Source organism: Manacus vitellinus, unplaced genomic scaffold (assembly GCF_001715985.3).
Source record: "Manacus vitellinus isolate BGI_N305 unplaced genomic scaffold, ASM171598v3 scaffold_12_pilon, whole genome shotgun sequence".
NCBI classification, from domain to species: domain Eukaryota; kingdom Metazoa; phylum Chordata; class Aves; order Passeriformes; family Pipridae; genus Manacus; species Manacus vitellinus.
In genome coordinates, this window is record NW_021938949.1 from 2368155 (window position 1) to 2389927 (window position 21773).

General features: G+C 47.4%; 1 protein-coding gene across 2 annotated transcripts in view; it reads left to right on the plus strand.

Annotated features, from left to right (window-relative positions):
• Positions 1-463: 463 nt before the first annotated feature.
• PLCD1 (phospholipase C delta 1) overlaps positions 464-21773 on the plus strand; it is a 52546-nt gene continuing 31236 nt past the window's right edge. Inside the window, exons 1-2 of one of the 2 annotated variants that reach the window (XM_018089220.2) lie at positions 464-753; positions 13458-13622. In XM_018089220.2, coding sequence (XP_017944709.1) covers positions 720-753; positions 13458-13622 — 199 coding nt within the window. In that variant the 5' untranslated portion in view covers positions 464-719. Of the gene's footprint in view, positions 754-8471; positions 8707-13457; positions 13623-21773 lie in introns of those variants that run through there. The other variant, XM_018089219.2, reaches the window with a different exon arrangement.

Consider the following 21773-nt stretch of genomic DNA (forward strand, 5'->3'; position numbering starts at 1 on the left):
GTAAAAGCCTCAGGACAGTGAAAACTCCAGTAAAACTCTAGTTTTTCTGTCTCACTGTCTCAAATGCAAAGCTCATAACTTTTCTTCTACCCTGAGCTCATTCCTCTGTGAGCGTTTGTGGTCACAGCTTCTATTTCCACACTGGCAAGTTCTGACCTGTTTTTTTTTTCCCTTGTGAAAAGAATTATACCCCCACCAGCACCTAAAAGCTCTTTAGCCCTAAACTCTGGTCTGTGGCATCTGCTTAAGCCCCTTTCCTTGACTTGGGGACCACCAAGGATGGACTCGCAGCACTCGGTGTCTTCTGGAAGCCGCGCCAGGAAGGAGCGGAGAAGGAAAATGTGGCAGCGGCAGGAAAAGAAGCAAAGAAGCATCGTTGTGAGGGTTCAGCAGCAGTAGCAGCAGCAGCAGGAGGCTGGGCCAGCGGTGAAGACGCCAGATGGAGCAGGGAGGAGCCAGGGCCAGCGCTGGGGCTCGGGCGCTTGGCCGCAGTCGGTGCGCCGGGCAAGGCAGCGGCGTGCGGATGCGGGAGAGAAATAAATGAGGAGTCATAGCGAAGACGCAATTGCAGCCAAGGGGAAGGAGCAGGCCTCTCCGAAGGGAGCTGACGGTGGGGATCACTGGAGCCTCGCAGCTCTGGCTTCCACCAGCGCTGACTTCTGGGCACAGCTGTTCGCCGGAGCCCTTCCTGCTGCTGCTCGTCGGCTTGTTCTGCAGCCATGGAATCGAATGGCACATTCCTCGCTTGCAACAGTAAGTCTGGGGAAACGTTCTTGCGTTTCAGCTCTCTTATCATGTCCAAGAGCTTTATTTTTCCTCCTCTCTTCTCCCCCGTCCTTCGCCTCCCCATTCTCTCATTTGGAAGTAATGCAGCATTTACCCGCTGTTAGAGAGAGATGACAGATTTTTCTCTGTTAATAGGGTGAGCTCTGTTGGTAGGAAGGGTGTCTTGGCAGGGTAAGTGTCTGCAAGTTCAGAAAAGTGGATCCAAATCTCCTCCCCTTTCTGGTGAAACAGAACGGGATGGGTGCTCTGCTCAGTAAACTTTGTGGGCTCTGGTGAAGAAAACAGAGCCTGGATAAACACCTCGGCTCAGGGTCTGTCCCCAAGACTCTGTAAATATTAAGTACAAAATAAGTAATGTTTCTAAAAAAAGAAGAAATCCTCTCTGCCCTTTCAGCAAATGAGATTTAAGAAGATTCAATCATACCAGGTCTGGGAGGCTTGTCTGATGCACAGGGTAATGCAGTATCCCCCCCTAATTCCCTCATCTGACTTTATGTATTGCTTTGTTACCCCTTCATTGTGTTTTACTTACTCTAATGAGCAGAAAAAACTCAGGGCTGTGATAGCTGATAGCTACAGATTGAAATGGGCTATTGTGATCCCACAGAAATGGGAAAAGCTTGGAGTACTTATTTTTATTTCATGAGATAGTTGCTTTCTTACTGCAGTTGAGCTATAAACAAAAATAAACTAACAGAGCTATAAGTGATTGCACATAAACATAATCAATTTACTGTTACCAGGAGAATTGTGAAAAGATTCCCGCAGGCTCAAGAAATCTTCCCTCTGATTCTCCCAGATGCTAAAAATCCAACAGGAAGGTGAACCAGAGGTTAATGTTATACTTTTTGTAGGTATCTCATTCATTATACAGCCACTGGGGAAAGAAAGCTAAGAAACACATCTGGAACTATTAAAACATTTCCCATTCTGGCCTGTGGGTTATTTTTCAGAGAATATTATTTAGTCTTCTGGGGTTAGGGACCGAGGAGAATTCAGTGGCTCTTAATCTATTTTCTTGTCTCAAGCAGAAAAATACACAAATGTTGAAAGAGCCAAGAATTTCAAAAAGTATTTACTGAAATTCCTTGACACGTAACACAGACACACAAGTGCCAAAGTCACTCCAAATGCCAGACCACTTAGACAAGAGAAGTTGCTCACATGTGGATTTGTTAGCAGGATCAGGCTTGTGCTATGTAGTTTGTAAGAAATTTCTGATGCTGTGGGTTGTAGACATGTTTTGTCCCTGGATGCATGTTGAAACTCAGATTCTTTCTTTCAGTTTCTCTCTTTTTTCCCCCCCAACATAGAAATAACAACAGCTGTATTTACCATGTCAGAATTAATGTGGGCTATTAATAACTTTTCTCTTACCTCATGAAGTTGGTCTGTTTCTGAACTGGGAGCCCTTGTGCTTGCACAGATTATAGAATAGCTAATTTGTACTATGCCTTATTCTTATACACTGACTGTTTCATACAAGACACTGTGTATATTGTGTAGGGAATGCCACAGTCCAAGGATGGGAATGCCCTCAGCCACAGCCCAGGGTGAGAATCAGCAGGGAAGGGTTAGTAAAATCCTACAAAACAGGCTGTTTCCTTGTGTTATTCTGTCAGCAAGTCCTCAGGATTAATGTCTATATTGAAATTTCCAAATGAATCATCTCCACCTGCCCTTCTGAGCTGGGAGCTCTGAGGAGGCTCCTTCTGGGCTTCAACCACCATGGGTGGAGATAATGTGACTTGGGATCAGCTGGGATCTGCTCTGGAGCAGCTGGTGACTTTGATCTCCTTTCCTACCAACAAAATGCTCCCAGCACACCCCTTTGATCCAGGTTATGCCTGATGCTCTATGTGGGAGTTTTATGAGCCATAGTGTTCCTAGCACTGCAGGAGGATTTGGGATACTGACACTTCTCAGTACATTACCCGGGCAACTTGTCTCTTTTTCAGACAAGACAAGTAAAATTAATTTTGTCTTTTTTATTTTGACACAAAACCTGCTAAATTTTCAGTCTGAGCAATGTCTTTTAGTGAAACAAAACCCACAGTTCCTGAGGTTGTTGTCAGCGTGTAAAGCCCTGACATCAGGCCCAAAAGCAGCTGAGTCGGGGAAAGAAGATGCTTGGGGAAAAATGGATTTTAATGAGGAAGTGAAAGAGGAGGGAGAAGGAAATGCAGGCACTTGGAAAACTGCTGCAGGTAGCAGAGATGAAAGGATAGAACCAACCACAGGGAAAAGCAAGAGGGAGAGGTGTGTGGGAAAGAGATGGTTCGTGCAAGATCTGGAAACTCAGCTGCCTGGATAAGCAACTTTGGGAGCCAAAGCTGTTGATAATTTGGGACCAAAGTACAGTTTCCTTTAGAGGAAGATCAAAATATTTGAACAGGTATTTTTGAAGGAAAGCTGCAGATGAATATTTGGTGATTTGATCACCCAGCGTGGGATTCAGCTGGCTAGACATAGAGGTGTGGTAGAAATTTTAGGCTTATAGGGATCTAGACAGGTGAATTGTGCCCTGTCTTCTCCTGGCCCCTTGTTCAGTGCACTGTAGGTGTCTGAATACTGTGAGACTGACACCCAGTCTTGTCTCTGAGGTCCTTCCCATGGGTGGAGGGTCTCAGTCCTTATCAGCCAAGTCCACCAGAACAGAAGGCTGCAGACCTTGGTCAAACAAAGAAGTTTCTCTTTTTCTATATGCAGGTAGAGAAGATTTTGCCACAGTTTCTTCTAACCTGAGATACCTCCACACCTTAAATAGGTCGGTCTGGACATTGTGTGGAGGGAAATTCTCACATCTCGGTCTGCCCCTCACATGGTACCTTTTAAAGCCCTGTATTGAAGTACCACACAACAAATCTCATGGGGTGTTTTTGGCTAGAGTTAGAGAAATTCCAGATAAATCACTTAGGAAAAATATTTTTCCCCCTAGTTTTGCATAATTCAGTTGTGCAATTTAATTATTGCATGAATTTTGCCCTGCTACAGAATGTTGAGAATGACTTGCATTTCACCTATGGAAGAAATTTCATCTCCTGAAGAAAATATTGTGAAAAACTGTTAAATGACCTTAAAAAAAAGTGAAGCTGGGACCCACCTACAACTGACTTTGGGTTTATGAAGAGAACATCTTCATCAGCAAGTGCTCAGAAACATGACTTGGGAGTCAGGCAACTAAACTGCACAAGTGCTCCTCCCTGTTGGTCCTGGTCCTATCCATCAAGTTGATGTCCTTCTTTTCAATTACTTTTCTTTACCAGCTACTGGAAAAGCTGTAATTTACTGCAAGCCAGTGTTTGTTTTAGTGTCTCTCACTCTGCAGCCAAAATCTCTGTGTGTACCCTGATGGAGGGAGGGACCAGTGGAAGAACCAAACTAAACCTTTGGTCAGGTTTTGGGTTCCTGAGCACGATGAACTTTAATTGGGTGTTTTACCTGGATTTCATCAAGAGTGCAGGGCAGTAGCTTTTGATGGGTCACAGCCTGTTCCATGCACTGATCCAAGCTCCCTGTGAGTGACCTGACCGGCAGGAAGATATATGAAGATATTCACAAATAAAGGTCATGATTTGAGCTTTCTGTGAAATGTCTGGGCAGGCAGCCTGGCTTTGCTTATACAAACCAGGGCCAAGGCTCTGCACTGTGTAACTTCCAGCACATTCCCCAGCATGGTTTTGATCCAACATGGCATGATCTGGGTGATGGGCCTGCAGTCCTTCCCAGAGGGCAGTCTGGATATAGCCAGCCTGTTCTGGGGGAAGATGGGCTGCACGGACTCATCAGGGCTGGAGAAGGGGCCATTCTCCTCCCAGAGACCATGCAGACAAGGTGAGACAAAGGATACAGAGAGAGAGTGGGGCTGAGAAATATTGGGTAGGGTGAAAGCACTGATCTCAGTGCACCAGAAACCTGCCCATCACACAGCTCCAGTGTGCCAGTGGAGGGAGTCTTCAGGCTGTGACTTGGGGGACAACCACATGAGACTCGGGAGAACTCCTCCTGTGTGAAATGTTAAGGTTTCATATACACGGTTTCTGCCCCAGCTCAGCAGGACCTCTCAAGCACCCTGGGAGGGGAGTGGGCAAGAAAAGCCAGTGAAAGGGAGAGGAGGTTTGGGGATGGAGAAGCCCATTCTCAGTGTCACCACAAGGTGGAACTTGGTACATACCACATGCACCGGAGATGCACCCACTGACAACAAGCACAGACCGATGAGTCTGGTCCCACCACCTGCTCCACGATCCCCACTTCCCCCCAGGGAGCAGTAGAGGGAGTGGTGGTGTAGAGGAGCCACTGGCATTTTTTTTGGAGGTGAGAAGCTGGGCCAGCAGCAAGGCCTGGTCCTTGGAGATGGTGAGGTGTGACAAGGAGAATAGAGCTGAGAGCAGTGAGTGGTGTTCTGGGGGTAACAAGGAAGGAAGGAAAAGGAAGGTTTCTATGGGTGGGATGTGGGAGGGCATGGATGAAGTGAAGAAAGGCAGGGCAGATGGGACCTTGAAGCCATGGAAGAAACCTTGCTGTCATGTTCTTCTGCAGGAAGAACAGCGTTATGTTAAACAGACCCAAATTTTTCTTCTGGGTAACAACTACAGAGCAAGGCACAACCTTTGGCCTCTTTAGTGGCAAAATCTCCCCTTAGCATGACATTTGTTGTTTGTTATGTAGCTGCCATAGGTATTACGAGTCATAATAATTTGCGTCATGTGCATGACGTGATGGGGAAGTGGTGAGGTCATCACCAGCACAGGTATTTTCATTCCAGTCCTAAATTATCTCAAGTCTGGGCAAATCAGCAGCTGAGTTTTGTCACGTCGTTTGTGTCAGTAAAGAGACTATGATCAGAATTATTCTGTGTTGCACCACTTTTGGTGTTGCCCAAACATGATGGTGATGGGAGAACAGTTCCATCCCCAAAGAGATGAAAAAACATCCTGCTCCTTTCTCTGTGAAGTGCTGATAGTGCTTCCTGAGCTCCTTTGTATAAGGATGTGATGGAGATTAATTCATTTTGGAAAATCATCTGAAGACCAGCCTGCACATTACAGTGTTTTCACATAGCCCATTTCCTACCGGACTCTACAGCCACTCTATCTCAAGTGCCTGTTTCCTGGATATTCAAGCACTTTGTTAACTTTGGGATCATGTTCTGACATCCTCATTCACACTGATTTCTGTTTGCTCTGGGAGTAATCCAGCTGGAATTGACAGGATGATCTGCACAGCCCCCATCCTGGGCACAGGCACATGAATAACTTCACTCATGTGACCAGTGCCACTTATTTAGGTGGGATTGGTCATATGGGTAAAATTGCATGACCCACTCAGGTGTTACCTGCAGTGAATAAGGCTTGGAGAATTTTTCTGTGAGCCATTTGCAGGAATCACTTCCTCCAGCACCAGAGTGTGACGGCAGCATCATGTAACATCAGCACACAAAGCCATGTAACCCAGGGCCACCCTTCAGGCCTCTGCTCTGAGATGTGACATTGTCTTTAAATGACCTCAAGACCACAATACGTCCAGCTCTGTTGTTTCCCAAAGCAGGGAATTTCTGGCCCGATGATCTCGTCTTCATTTTAAAAACAAACTGATTCAAACCATCTTATACCTCCGAAGCCTTCACGACAGCGAAACTCGCGCGTTGCTGTTCTGGAGAGGTATCTAAACTCATTGAACGCTGACCCTGTGCTTTGTGTGTGAGCAAACTTCAGGGATAAGTGCAGTAAGATGTTCTCTGAGGGCCTGGAAAGCTTTGAGCAGGGCTGTCACTGGCACTGCTATTAAAAAATAATGAGAAAATGAAGCACAAGGGCTCTGTGTGCTCCCAGATCAATCCCTCTGGGACTCTGCTGCTGGACAGAACAGTTGGTGTGTAGAAGCAAATTGTTTTGCTAAGGCAATTACAGGAGGGTCTTCCCTACTCCGTTAATTAGATCAGCCCTCTCCAGTAAAATGTGAAATATGGGAGTTGCTCAGGGACTGATAGCTAATAAATATCATCTAGCCACTGCATAATGGGGCCCACCTCCTCACCAGGGCAAAGCCAAAGCTCCCAGGGAGTGCTGTGAAGGTTATGGCTCTGACACCCAGACCCTGCGTGTGCAGGGGGCCCAGAAAGGCTGGAGGTGTTTCCTCAAACACCCACTGCCTGCCTGGCTAACAAGTTCAGCAATGCCCCCTCCAGAAATGGCCTTTATTTCCATTCACTGTCTGTGGTTTGCAGTGGCTGTGTGTAAATAAAGCTTTATTAGATGTATTGCTGCTCAAGGCCATGCAATGCCCTGCCTTGTCCTCAGAGAGTTTCTTACATGTGGTGTATGGCAGCGATTAATGATTCTGACCCTGTCCTTGTGCTGGTCAAATAACCCAGTCCTCTGTGCTTCTCTGTGGGGGTTGGTAGGGCTTCCTTCAGACTGCAGAGAAAGAAGGGGAAAATGACTGGATAGACAGATACCAGAAACAGAGATAATGCTTTTGAAACCTGAATTGAATATGATGAGGGGCTGGTGATGGGAGAGCCTTTGATTAGGTTTGCAGCAGGAACAGTGACATGTGGTTTGATGTCAAGCTTCTTGGGCATATGCTGGTTCTGCAGTAAGGGACATTCACTCCAGTTTGACACCTTTCCCTGCAGTACTTCACCCTTGCTTGCCTGGCAGGGCAGCAGCTGACAAAGGCAATGACAAAAAAAGATAGCCTGTGACAAGGTGTGTATATAACTGCTGTACATCACTGCAGAAATGGTGAAGGGAAGAGATGGATTTTAGTCCCAGCCATTGCCAGGACAATGGGAAAGGGTTGTGAGTTTCAGCAAAGGAAATTTATACCGGTCATAAAGAACAAATTCTTCACTGAGAACATCTAAGCTCTTGGACAGGGAACTTAATTGGCTGTGGAATCTCTGTCCTTAGAGATATCCAAACTCACCTGAACAAGACTGTGAGCAACCAAGTCTACCTTTGAAGGTGACCCCAATTTGAGTTGGGTGATTGACTCTGGAGAGCCTCAGAGGTCCATTCCACCTTGAATTATTCTCTGATTTGTGTAATCAGTGACCTGTTAAATGCCTGAAGGGGCTTATTCCTGTATCAGAGTGCAGGGTAAATCTGAATTACAAGAATAAACCCAAAGCTATGCAGAAATGCAGGGTAAGTGACTCACCCAAGTCACACAGGAAATTGGTGGCAGAAAAGACACTCTTCGGACTCGTAGGAAAATACTCTTCTGTAGGTGGAAAAAGAACAGCATTAAAACACAGTTTCCGAGCAGCTTTTTGGCCACATCTGCCCTGGCTGAGAGGTTTTAGCTTCGTCTTCAGTCCCTGTCAGTGGGAACAGCACGGAGCAGCCAGGCACAGAAGAGAAAGGGTGGAGCCAAGCTCGCCCTGTCCAGGCGTTCGTGGGCAGGATAAGCTGACAAGCCCAAGGCACTGATTAGGAGCCACAAACAATATCTGGGACTTCTCCAGCCTCTGGAAATGATGCGTAAAAACCCACTGGCGTACGACTGCTGGAAAACTTGTTCCTTCTACCTGGGCAGCTGCCGGCAGTCTCCTCGGTTTAATTTTGCATCCAGCGTGTGCTGGTGAGCAAAGCGGGAGGAGAGACTTCCCACAGTCCCACCCCCAGCCGGACTCTGCCCTCCCCTGCCTTCCTCTGCTCTCGCTGCCCCAACTGCCTGCGCTCCCTCCTTGGAGCCCCGTTTGACACCGCGCACGCCGGAGGCTCCTGGATGAGCAGGGATCCCTGCAGGGGTGGCGTGGCCCCCCATCCTTCCCGGCACCCGACGCCTCTCCCTGAGCCCCACGCTGGATCATGCAGTGCATCCGAAGGCAGCCCAAGCGCACCGTATCCCAGGAAAACATGCTACTGGAGCAGAGCCGTCGAGTGGCCGCGTTGAATGGCATCAGGCTGGGTAAGGGACAGGTTGGCCACAGCCTCGGCACTGGGCTGGCAGCTGCTTCGTTTCTGCGTCTTTTCCCCGTGCAGAGGCAGTGCTCCACCCTAAAGACAACTCCAGCGTTATTTTTAAGTTCCCGAGGTTTCTTTTCCTTTCATTTGCCTGCAACCACACGCCAGATGTGTAAAGCGCTTCGTTGGAGGCATCAAAGGATGTGGGAGATCTTTGGCAAAGGGTCGGTTCCCAAATCTGTGGCTGGGCTCTCTGAATTGCCGCTGGTTGAAGGGGTTTGGGGAGGGCAGTGCCCTTTTCCTGCCAGATTTTAGCACTGTTCAGGGGTGTGTTGCCTGTTGCTGTAAGAGCCCAGGGAACCACTCACAGTTTGCATTCACCAGACGAAAGAGGAAACAGTTTCAAAACTTTTGTGCCTGGCTACGAACTCATTGCTGGTTCCTGCTCTCTGGAGGCACAGCCCAAGTGGATGCCAGTCCCTTGATTTCCGTGGATAGAGAGGGCAGGTGGAAATGGGAAACAGCCGTTTACCCACCCAGGCTCTTTAGATTTTATCAAAAAGCCTTTCTGCCCTTTTAAACCAGCAAACCTGAGTTATGCCTGGTCTGTAAGCAGGTGGGAGGGGGAGGGCAGGCAGGAGGAGGCTTGTTTTATAGAAGCTATAATTAAGTTCTATCAGACCAGCAGATTAAGGAGTGAACAATGCAACAATATAGATTATCACTGTCCTTCTAACTATCTGCTTAGTGAACTGAAACCCTGGCTTCTACCGTGACAGCTATTGTTTTATTGTGCTTCCTGCTTGCTGTAAACCTGAGCTAGATAAGCCAAAGGTTAACATTTTTGATGTCTCAGTGTCTAAAGCTTCCTAGTTTAGTATATTAACATCGTGGTTATTGCAGTGCTGTGTGTGCTTGAGGTGCTTCTGCCTTGGCCAAACATGATTTTTCCTCTGACCATCACTGAATGCTGAATATATTCTGTTTAGAAAGTGTGTGATTGATGTTTTGTGAGGAGGAGGGTCCTGACTCTTGAAAGGCATGCTGGAATTTTGCATGCCAAATGTGTATTTGGTATTTTACAGAGGATGCTAAACAAGACACAGTCCTGCCACGTGTGTCAGGCAGGATTTGGACATGTATTTCAGTGTAGTGATTGTGCTTCTCATACCTAATGTTATATAGTTGGAAATCAATATCCTTGTCCTGCTGCACAGTGTTTTTTAACTTTTAAATTATGTATGTTTATGAGAACTCTGGTTTCTTTCATACAAGTTTCCATTGCTGTGAGATGGAGCTCTGGACCACAAAACTCCTCAGCTTCAGGCTTTGAGCAACCTGGTGTAGTGGAAGGTGTCTCTGCCCATGGCAGCGGGGTTGGAACTACATGACCTATAAAGTCCCTTCCAGTACAAACCATTCCATGATTCTCCATGGAGCTTTTAGGCCGAAATCCTCAGGAGCTGGTTCAGGCATAAAACCTGAAATGAGGCTTCTGCTGGGAAAAGGTGTTTTTTTTCTGGAAAGCAGTTCAGATGACCAGCTGAGAGTAATGTCCCACTGACACATCAGGGGTGAGTTTGTGGTTCCTGTATCAGCAGATCAGAGCGTCTTCAGCTCCATCTCTGACCTAACAAAACGCTGTTGTAGGTAGGACCAGAGAAGCTAAGTGACTCACCCAAGGGCATGTAAAGAGTCTGTGGCAGTGCTTGGTTGGGCATAGGAGGCAGGGCCTGAAACTTTGGCCCTCTTTCCTCTCCAGTTCAGCTGTGTCAGCTTGAATTGCTGCTACACAGACCCAGAGCAGGCCTGACACAGGCTGGGCCCACCTGGCCAAGGGGATGTCCCTTCTTCCTCTGGGTGGTTCAGCCAGGAGAGGTCAGCTCTGGGTAACTGCCCTCTATCTGAAGGGACCCCACATCAAAGGGATGTCAGAGCTGTTAGACATTCATGATTAGCCCTCTTGCCCTTTCCTGACCAAACCTGCTGCCTCTTAGGGGGAAGCTTGTCTCCGTCCCCTCCCTGCCTTCTCTCACTGCCCCTGACTCAGGCTCCCTGCCAGCTTTTGTCCTTGCCATGCCTTCACCATGCACTGTCCCTCTTCATCCTTCCCTCCAGCTCTTGCAAAGTGCAGTGCCCTCCTTTGCTGATCATTTAACCTTTCCTGGTCCTCAGGCACAGCAACCAAGAATGATTGGTAGGGTTGCTCCCACTCCATAGTTAGAACCTTGCAAGATGAAGGGGAGTTTTGACCCACGCTGATACAGTGACTGGGCTGTGCAGGTGAGCAGGATGAAGGGCTCTGAGCTCCAGCTTGTGTCTGAACTGTGTGGTCTAAGCCTGGAGGAGAGGAATCTACCCATGGCCACCACCTGTGCCTATCCAGATTTGTCTGTATGACATTGGTGCAGCTCTGGGATGTCCTGGTAGCAGGACACATTACAGATGCTGCACACGGTGTCTGAGGAACCAAACGTGCCCCAGTTAAAGGGATTTCTCATTACCCATTTATGGACATAGGCATCCAAAGGAATTGAGGTTTTCCTGCTTTCCTCCTCATGTCACCCTAGGATGACATGTTCTCCTATTCCCGTAATGATGACTTGTGTGGTTGGGATCTGAAGAAAAAGAAGGAATGAGTCTGGGAGCTAGAACAGAAATGTGGGTGAACAGGGAGAAGGAAGAAGTTCTTTTCCTCTCCAGCAACCTTGAGGAATGCCACAGGGATGTTAGTGAGGCTGGAGGCTGTGGTATCTTCTCTGCACTTGGAAGACCTTTGCCTCAGAGCAGAAGCACAGCTCTGGAGGCTGAGGACTCATGAAGCTGTTGTGGTATCTGTCTGTCCTCTGCATGATCTGGCCTCTTATCAGTCCCTGGGAATGCTGTCCCAGATCTTGTAGACAGGATCAACTTTTCATCCTTCTGCACTGTGCAGGAGACAGCTTTTTTTCTTCTCCCCATGAGTTTTTTTCTGAAGTTTCCAGAGGAGGAAGCATTCAAATTCTCTTCTAGGGAATCACTGGATCAGACAGGAGCTGAGAGGCCCAGGGGTTGCTGTAGCATGGGAAGACACTTAATTAATGAGATAGCTAATTTAATGTAGAGGAAAGAGAGATGCCACAATCACTTCTTCAGGATCTCCAGTTCCCACTGTGACACTTTCAACTCTGAATGCTTTGGCCAGGCTCAGCTCTGGGCATGATCCTTGGCACCTCAAATACCAGTAAAGGCATATGAGTGGCTCATGAAGTAAACCCTGGACACCCCTCACCCCTGGAGATCTCAGGCTTTGGCAACATAAAATGCTCTCTTCAGGCCACTGTATCCTGGTTACAAACTGACAGTGCACCTTGGTGCTCTGCAGCACCTGGTACTTCAGTTTCCTATATGAATGGTCAGGATTCTAGGAATTTGGCCACTTGGATCTCATACTGAGTTTTATTTTTCAAGCAGGCCCAAAATTTGGTAGTTTATTGCCTTGCTCTGTTTAAAAAAGGAAAATTCAAGGCAGGTGTGTCTTCCAGAGAAGAACCAACCCTGTGTCACAGGGGACACTGCAGTAGAAAAGTTATTGCATAAATCAGTTAAGCTGGAGTTCTGCTTTGTGACACCCCACATTATGTTTAGGTAGCATTGGGAATTTTTGCATGATGTGTTGGGTGGCTGCAAGTGGCCAAGTGGTTACCTACAGTGTTAAGATAGGGTTAGAAAAAATCCAGCTGACTTGGGATGTACGTGATCAGCACTAGAGTTAAATGCTGTTTCACCAGCTCTGAACCAGCCTTTCATGCCATGTCAGAGAGATGCAAGGTGCCTATTACAGAAAGCCCAAGAAGTGTTTCTCATGTGTCATGCTCTCACCTTCCTCAGCCCACACGCTCCAGATCTGTAATTAATGGTTTGTTTGAGGGACAGATTCTCCAAGGTATTTAGGTATGTGGAAGTCATATACTGCCGAGACATTCAAAACCATGTAAAATGCCAAATCTGTGTTTTCAAAGCCTCTGTAGGTGCCTTTTGCCTCTCTAGATGTCTTAAGTGCCTTCCTGAATCTAGGCTAAGTTGTGAAATGTGAAGTTTCTGGAATTAGAAGGTCTGATTGTTATTACTTGACATTGCAGTGGCCTAGTAGTGTAAGAAAGATAAAGATCCTCTTGAGTGGTTGAGAAGTAAGGAGAACATGGTTACTACCTTAATATTACCTCATAGGTATATTGTTACCTTTCACCAAACTTCCCTGTCCTAAGCTTCATGTCACTGATCTGCAGAATTCCCATGTGGATAGCAAGGTGCTACTTGCCAGAGAAGGACGAGTGACACCTTTGTGTGTTCCAACAAAGGAAATGCAGAATAGATTTGAAACCACTTGAAAGTTCCTGACAGCATTCCAATTACAAGTTATGCAACTTTCCTCATTCTGCTGCTACTGTTTTGTTGTTTGTTTTACTGTAGTTTTTGCATCCTAACAGTAACTGTATTTGCTGGGAAGAAAGTATTTTATGTTTGTAAACCACATGAGAATTGCCATACAAAAGTCTTTAGGCTCAATCTAAGAAATGTACAAAGCTTCAGCCTCTTTTGTGAACATGAAGTGTGATGTGGAGGATTGATTTCTGTGTGTCTTTGCTCAGCTGTCCTCCCCAACCTGTCTGCTCTGCAGTTGTCTGTCTGTCTCTATTGTCCTGTGGAAGGGAAGACTCCTTGAGCATCATTTCTTGAGCTGTCTCTTACATTACCACTCCTGTTTCACCACAGGCCTCAAAGATGACAAGGATCTGAAGTTCCTCCTGAAGGGCAGCCAGCTGCTAAAAGTGAAGTCCAGCTCCTGGCGAAAGGAGCGGTTTTATAAGCTCCAGGAGGACTGCAAAACCATCTGGCAGGAGTCGAAGAAGGTGCTGAGATCTCCAGAGTCACAGATCTGTAAGTAAAGTCTGCTTTGTCACGGGCAGTGGGGCACTTTGTGAGAGGTGCTTGGGGTGAACCAGGACATTTATGTGTGGTGTGGAGGCAGGGCTTGGAGCAGTGAGACCAGATCCTTCATACCTCCTGTAGCACACGAGCTGAGGGATGCTGTCAGCTCCGGAGACAGCCGCGAGGAATCCGCCGTGTCAGGAATGGCCACATTTCCCAAGCTCACGAGCTACTGCTTGAAATGGTTGTGGGGTGGGCTGTGCTGCTCTCAGCAGCCCTGCCTGGCTCGTTTCCTCCCCAAATTGTTCAGGTTACTCAGGTGCCCAAGCCCTAATGCTCAGTGTGAGACATGGTGTGAGCATCTGTGGTGTGGTCTGTGCGCTTGGGCTGTTGGTCTGGGCTCTGCCAGCACACTTCTTTCCCACCTTCAATCCCTGGGAAAACTGTCATTTAAGCCTCACAAGGGAACTGCAGAGAAGTGGAAACCCAAGGGCTGGCAGGAGATGTCTCTGGGAAGGAAAGCCTATTCTCATTCTTATCTTGGAAACCCAGAATCTGCCCTGTTGTAAAAAGTCCAGATATGACAATGGCTTATATGGCACAGGAAGAACAATTCTGTGCCAGCATCACCCAGCTTGGCGCCGTAACTGGGACCAGGAGCCCAACTGTGCAGTCAAAATGGGATCAGCCAGGGTGTGTGTCTGTTTATATCTGGGTTTTCTTCTCATTTGGTATTTTTATGATATATTTCTCCATATTTTCTGACATTCTTCTCTCATGTTTCACTAATCACCACAGTCTTGTAAATCTAGGAGGTAAATTAGTAACATGGACTATATTTTATGGTATGTTGAAATGTGCTATTTACACAGGTTTTTTTGGTAATGATCACAATTAACTAAATGAAGGGTGGGCCTTCCAAATTACCCCCCCTCCCACAAGCAGTGATAAGATTTTCAGTGGGAGGGGTAAAGTAGCAGGGTAAAATACATTTGGTTTGTAAACCTCATGGCCACACATGACCTTGAGCACCTCATTTAATCTCTTTGTGCATCCTTCCCCACACATTTTCTTTTTCTTCTCTATCTAAATGTAAAAGACTTTGAATCACGGAATCCTAAAATGGTTTGGGTTGGAAGTGACCTTGAAGATCATCTCGTTCCAACTCCCTGTTGTGGGCAGGGACACCTTCCACTATCCCAGGTTGCTCCAAGCCCCATCCAACCTGGCCTTGAACACTTCCAGGGATGGGGCATCCACAGCTTCCCTGGGTAACCTGTTCCATCCATTGTCTTGCTGCCCTCTGAGTGAAGAATTTCTTCCTAACATCTAATCTAAGTCTCTCCTTTTTTAGTTTAAACCATTCCCCCTTGTCCTATCACTGTCTGCCCATGTAAGAAGTCCTTCTCCCTCTTTTTTCATAAGCCCCCTTTAGGTACTGAAGGCTGAAGTGAGGTCTCCCCAGAACCTTAGGACTGTCCTTTACTGGGTTTGGATGCCCAGCATGGTGGGATCCTGAGCTCAGCTGGGCTCTTTAGGTCTCAGTGCAATAATCCATTTAACAACTACAAACACAAAGACCTCAGTGAATGTTTGTCCTCTGGGAGCACCTGCTCTGCTGAGCTCTGTCCCATATAAAACCAGAGTCCTTTACCAGATAATATCTTGCTATAAAACAAATAAGGACATGATTTGAGAAGAATCACTTTCAGAGCTTGCTTTCCTCTGCTATGAGCCAGCCCATAACTCAAAATTATGGGGTCAGAGAGCATCTACAGCAACAGTCCTGACCCCACCTGGTCCTCAGATGTAAATAGGAGGGGATCCCTGTGCTGTGGCTCCAGAGACCTTGGCACCTGCCTGGTTGAACCCATTGCCTCCGTGGCTGAGGCAGTGACATGGAGAGCAGGCACAACTGTGACTTTTTTAATTTACTGAGCTGCAATAAGAGCGAGCTCAAATCCTTTGAGCTGGGCGTTGGGCCCGGGCTTTGGGAGTGTGTCTGCGTGGGTGTGGATTTACAGCACTCAAGATACACTTTGGTAACTGAGCACAACCAGTGTTGCCACACTGCTGGAGACAGAGGCAGTGCCACTGTGGGAAGGAGAACCTGCTGTGCCCTGGGAGTGTCCTCAGTGCAACGTGAAGGGGGAGTGATACTACCTGATGGCTCACAGGCAAGTTCCTGCTCCTTGACACCCCATGCATCCACACCTTTCCAGAGAAATACTCCTCCACTACACCAGGTTGCTCAAAGCCCCGTCCAACCTGGCCTTGAACAGCTCCAGGGATGGGGCAGCCAGAGTTTCTCTGGGCAACCTGTTCCAGTCCCTCACCACCCGCACAGGAGAGAATTTCTTCCTTATAGTTAATCCAAACCTGCCCTTTTTCAGTTCAAAGCCATTCCCTTTTGTTCTATCACTACTTGCCCTTGTCCAAAGTCCCTCTCCAGCTCTCCTGTAGCCCCTGCAGGTATGGGAAGGGGCTCTAAGGTCTCCCTGGAGGCTTCTCTTCTCCAGGCTGAACAACCCTGTCTCTCTCAGCCTGTCTCTGCAGCAGAGGTGCTCCAGCCCTATGAACATCTTCATGGCTTCCTCTGGACTCACTCCAACAGGTCCACATCCTTCTGATGTTGGAGGCCCCAGAGGTGCAGTACTCCAGGTGAGGTATCACGAGAGCAGAGTAGAGGGGCACAACCACTTCCCTCAACCTGCTGGTCACACTTTTTCTTGCTTTTCTCATTTATTGATCCTCTGAAACCTTCCACTCTCAGCTTTCAGAATGATCATTGAGTTTGAGTTTCCTTCTTGAGCTTTTAACTTCACCAGGCTGCTCTGGGTCCAGGTATAGGGAGGATTATCCTGGCTTTTGTTGTGTCCTTTGGCAGGCTCTACCACCACGGCTGCCTTCTCATTTGATCTGGTGTGTGAAGGTGGTCACATCAGAGGAGGAGTGCAGGGTCATGATTTGAGGCCCAAAATCAGGGACTTCAGTGCGAGTCTTTCCAGAGGGTCACCCTTCCTTGTTGACAGACAGCTACTTCACTCTCCAGTACAAAGCCTTCCTCAACCTGCAGATTATCTCCCTTTTTAGGATGGAAAAAGAGTGAGCAGAATGGAAACCGGGAGGTTTGAGCAGCGGGTCTAATCTTATCTGCAGCACTGCTGGCAGTGAGCAGATGGATGCACCTCAGAGGAGCAGTCTGGGCAGGGTGAGGGTCATGTTTTTGTTTGGATAATTTCCTGTTATTCCTATTGCTGCTCTTATGACCATGTGGAAAAGTTATTTGTAAACCATTGTGTGGTGGAGCCTGGTAGATAACACTGGGGACTGCCAAGGTCAGGCAGGAGAATCTCAGATGCTTGAAGTTCAAAAAGCCCAACATATCAGGGTTGTCACAGGCACGAATGTTGCTTGGCTCAGATACACAGGGTACAACCAGTACCTTCCTCTGTTGTCTTTATTTTAAACAACTGGGAATTTAGATTGGATGCTGTCTTCATAGCTGTAATACACACAGGGCTTTTTAGGGGGGATAGGCTGTGTTTCCAAAATGGTTTCTATGCAGGTAGAACATGATCCATTTTTTCCTTATTGTCCATAATTTTTCAGTATGTTCCATTTAAGTCCAAGGGAACAGGGTTTTTTTCCAAAAGCCCTTGAAGCATCTTAAGTCAGTTTTCCAACAAGTGTCTTCTGCCCTGTGTGTACTCTCTGGTTGCCTCCAGCAGAGGCATAGGAATGCTGGGCATGAAGGGCAGCACAAAAGCACCATTTTTCAGCATAGCTTGCTCCATCCTGTGTCTGAGCTACATATTAGATCCATAAACACCCTGCTGTGTTGCCTTAAATGTTGTGTAGGGCCATGGACAGGGTGGATGCTTCTTTGGCCCACGAGGCTTTTACACAGCTTTCTCCCTGGGCTGAGAAAACAGAGTTCAGGTTGCATGATTAACAGTTTTGGGGCAAAGATTTGTGCAAGGGAGCTGGAAAATGGTTCATTCTGAGCCAGTTCACTCCTGAGCATCACTGTGGTGCAAGGGAGGAGAGTCAAAGGGGGCAGAGGGACTGGATGGCAGGAGCAGCAGCCTGTCAGTAGCACTGTCTAGTTTAGCTGTTGTCAAATATCAGATCTCATCTATGTGAAATAAAAAGAGCAAAAAGGCATTTGCTGCTTTCAGTGAAATTGATTTTTGAAAGTATTTTCTTAAACCAGCTGTAATCCCTTGTGTGAGCTCACTTAAGCCAGACTCAATCCCTTTAAAAACTCTCTGAACTCGGGGATTTGCAGGGATGGCTGAAAACTTTCCAGTGAAACATCCTTTTGAGCATTTGGTGGAGGAACAGAATATTCAAAGCCAGAAGGAGAAGACTGAATGAGTCATTTAGGTTTAGGGGTGCTACAGTGGGGCCCCAGAGATGGTGCTTTGGTACCTCCTGCACTCTATCTCTGCTGGAGGCTCAGGGAGGTGACGTTTCCCATGGCAGCCCTGAAGGAGCTTTGCACACTGAACCAGGGATGACTCACTGGGGGTGTGTCCTTGAGTCAGAGCAGTGAAGTCAAGAAAGAACTTCAGGAGTTTTAGCTGAAATATTTCCATTCCTGGCCAAAAGATTTACGTAAAAACTGCTATTGTTGGAATTTTTTTTTCCTGTATTTTGGTTAAAATAATCTGCTTTGGGAGCAATAGAGGTGGACTATATTCATTGCACTACTGAGTGTTGCAAGTGGTGATCGTATTATTATTTAAAGTCATGAAATTGATATTTTGATGTAGTAATTAGTTATCTCACTATTAAAAATGCACAAAATTTGTTCCAGTTCCTCTGACTTCTGGCCCAACTATAGGATATTTTTCAGTAGAAAACTTTTTCCTTCATTTATGGTTTGCTGTGACATTTAGGAGTGCCCTTAAAATGCCATGCAATGAACATAATATACCACTTCTTTTTTAAGAATAAATGCTTGTCTCCATTGAATTAATGCCCTGAACCTGCTTGCAGAAAAACAGGAAGAATGTGATATTTCTCTGTGCTTACTCGAGTCAAGAAGTGAAAGCTTTAAATTGTTCCTGATAAGTGTCTAAAGTCAATAGAAACTCCCAGCAACCTGTATGCACACAGCAGGTAGTTGGCTGCACCTACAGCTTCCTTCTGCAGTTTTCTTTAGGAATCATTGCTCCGTGGTCAGACATGTATTTATCCCTGGAAAAATATTTGCTGATGTGAATGTGTTATGCAAGGCGGCCGTCAGCTGCGAAAACAAAACCGTCTGTCTGTGGGTCTCATCAGTTTTTATCAAAATCACTCGACCCATAAAACACGTCATTTCAGATGCAGGGCTGCCTGTTTCTTCGATTGAGTTTTGAATCAGGCCACCGCCTGCGTCGCCGGGACAGTTTTCATCACAGGCAGCGCGCTGACAAATATCGACCTTATTCTCCACAGCATATGTTAAATGCAAAGGCAGAAGTGTCGAGAGCCTCAGATCCAAATTTAGCGGCGCTGTGGTGGCAGGAGAAGCAGGAACTAGTCGCCGAAATAGTTTGCAGGGCCCTGGTTGGGATGTGTGGAAGGAATGTAAATAGAGACCTCTCTGTTTACATCAGCACCCCAAGCTGTGATGGGTAGGCAGAAAGGCTTATATTAAAAGGAATTTCCAGACAACCTGTAAACTTGCATGTGCATTATATCACTGGTTGTCAGTGGGTGACACGTGCCAGCAATGAGGGTGGACTGCTGTGCAGCTGATCTCCAGTTAAAACAACCTGCTGAGCATGTCAGTGCAGGGGGGGCAGAGAAGAGAATGGATGAGGAATCAGCAGCTGGCACCTGCAGTAATTCACACACAGGGAAATGAAAGAGCAATGTGGTCAGGGCTAAGAAGGCACAGCACAGTGGGGCTCATGCTAAACCCACCCGTGAGTCATTACAATGAATGGTCCCTCAGGGCTGAGGGTGACGGATAGCCTGTGGTATTCCCAGTCCGGAGAGCCGACGGTGCTCCAGCTCCCGCTGATTACAAAGGTCCTGATCCCAACTGCGTTTGGCCATTAGCATCAGTCCCCTGGGGGGGAAACCGAGATCAACCGAGCGGCTCTTGCTGGGGTGAAACCAAAGCGAGGAGCAGCACGAGGTGCCGGCTCGCCCCGTGTGCTCAGCGTGCTGTGAAATCCATGCCGTGTCTCTGTGGGGCAGTGCCGGGGGCAGGCAGCAGCTCTCATCTGTTCCTGACAAGATGCTGAGCCCTCCTGGCCGCGGTGCAGCTGGTGAGGGCCCGAGCTCTCCGCAGACACGCAGGATGCTGTGCAAGCTGTTAGCGGCTGGGCACGTTTCTCATCTGCGTTTCCTGACAGTAAACAGGAGTGACTTACGGGGACAATTAGAGTGGGATGGAGTAATTCGATGTGACTGAACGCCACATTGCAGGGATCACTTACTAATGACGGGGGGGGGGGCAGGATAAGGAAAGGATTTGAGGAGTATTACCCCCAGAGTGAAAAGCTGCCCCCCTCCCCCAGTGAAACAGCTGTTTTGGCAGTGCTTCCCAAGTGTCTGCACAGTGACCCTCCTCTCCCTCTTTATCAGCAAAGGCACAAGAAAAGAGAAGCACCTGTTGGCCCTTGCCCTTCACATGCTTGCAGATGTGAGTTCACTTTCTTATTCTCTCTCTTGAAAAAGATTCCTGACAAAATATCTCCTCTCAAAGGGCTGCCTGTCAAAAAGGAGGAAAAAAAAGGGATTGCTCTCTGCCTCTGTTTCTCCTTTCCCTGTATTCTTTAGGATTACCAAAGAGTTTACTGTCCATGCTCCCAGCACAGTCTGGACATTTCACTTGTGGAACAATGATGGGAGAAGAGATTGAGAGGCCAGGGCTCATCTCTCAGACAATTTCTCTCATCATTAGGAACCTTCTCAGGGTTGTTCTGGATCTTCAACACTTGTACACTGGAATCATAGAATGGCTTGGGTTGGGAGGAACCTTAAAGATCATCCAGTTGATTTCCTCTGGGAGGTGTTCCTTCTGCATGAGGAGATTAGGTTGCAAGTGTAACAGCAAGCTCCCTGAAAGCTATGAAGAGAGAAATCCATATCAAAAGAGATGCCCAAAGGATACATTTTAGTTGCCTGAAAACATCCTTACTGTCAAAACTGGCCTCATGGATCCTGCAGGCCTGACCCATCCCTGCCTGCTGATGCCATGGGTGAAACAGGAGAAGGGCACTGGGCTGAGAATTAGCAGGGGGGAAGCACAAGGGCAGGATCCGGTGATGAAAATTGAAAGGAGGGTTAAAAAGAAAGTTCCCAAAATCTCCCTGAGAGTGGTTCAGACAGGAGGAATTTCACTGGCTCCAGAGAATGCTGCTGTGTGCCCATGTCAGTGGGGAGCCTTCAGCTGTGGCACTGTCCGGGCTGCACCCACAGCAGCCAGGAAGGCTGACCAGGACGTAACCTGTGTGACTCTGTGTCTGGAGGCCAGGAAGAACACGAGCTTCCTTGGGCGGTGCGTCATGTTTTGGGCTTCATACAAACCACCTCTTCAGCAGACGTAAACACTCGGGAGAAGTGGATGCAAACTTTCCAGATTCTCTTCTGCTTGTGGTTATCTCCCCGCTGTGGCGTGGTGGGGAAGGAGCAGGGAGGTTGCAGGGATACGTGATTGATGGGCATTTGCTGTGAGTGTTCCTCTGCTGTGAAACGTGTCTGTCCCCCAGTTATTTTTGATTTCTCCTTGCAGATAGCTCAGTTAGTTTGGGACTGCTAATGCAGTGCACTGGCTGTCTGGGAGCAGCTGATAAAATACTCATGCTGGGTTAAGATTTTCCAGAAAAGAGATAACTTTTGCAGATGGCTTGGGCCGACTCCTTTGGCTTCAGCTTTTTTATTGATAGATGAAAACACACAACCAAGCTATGGAAAGCTTTAAAAAGTGTCCCCCCCCTACCCTGCTTTTTTAACAGTTCCTGTGTTGGTAGTTTCTCCCCTTGTCTCGTGTGACTACGGTAGACACCAATACTGCTCTTCAGCCTTCCTTGTACCTTTTCTGCATTGAGGAACTCTGTTATCTCCATCATCCTCTTCTCAACACACCTCATAGAGATCAAGGCAGCCCTTCCAGACACAGGTTTTCAATCTTTTTTTCCTCCCACACAGCTCTCT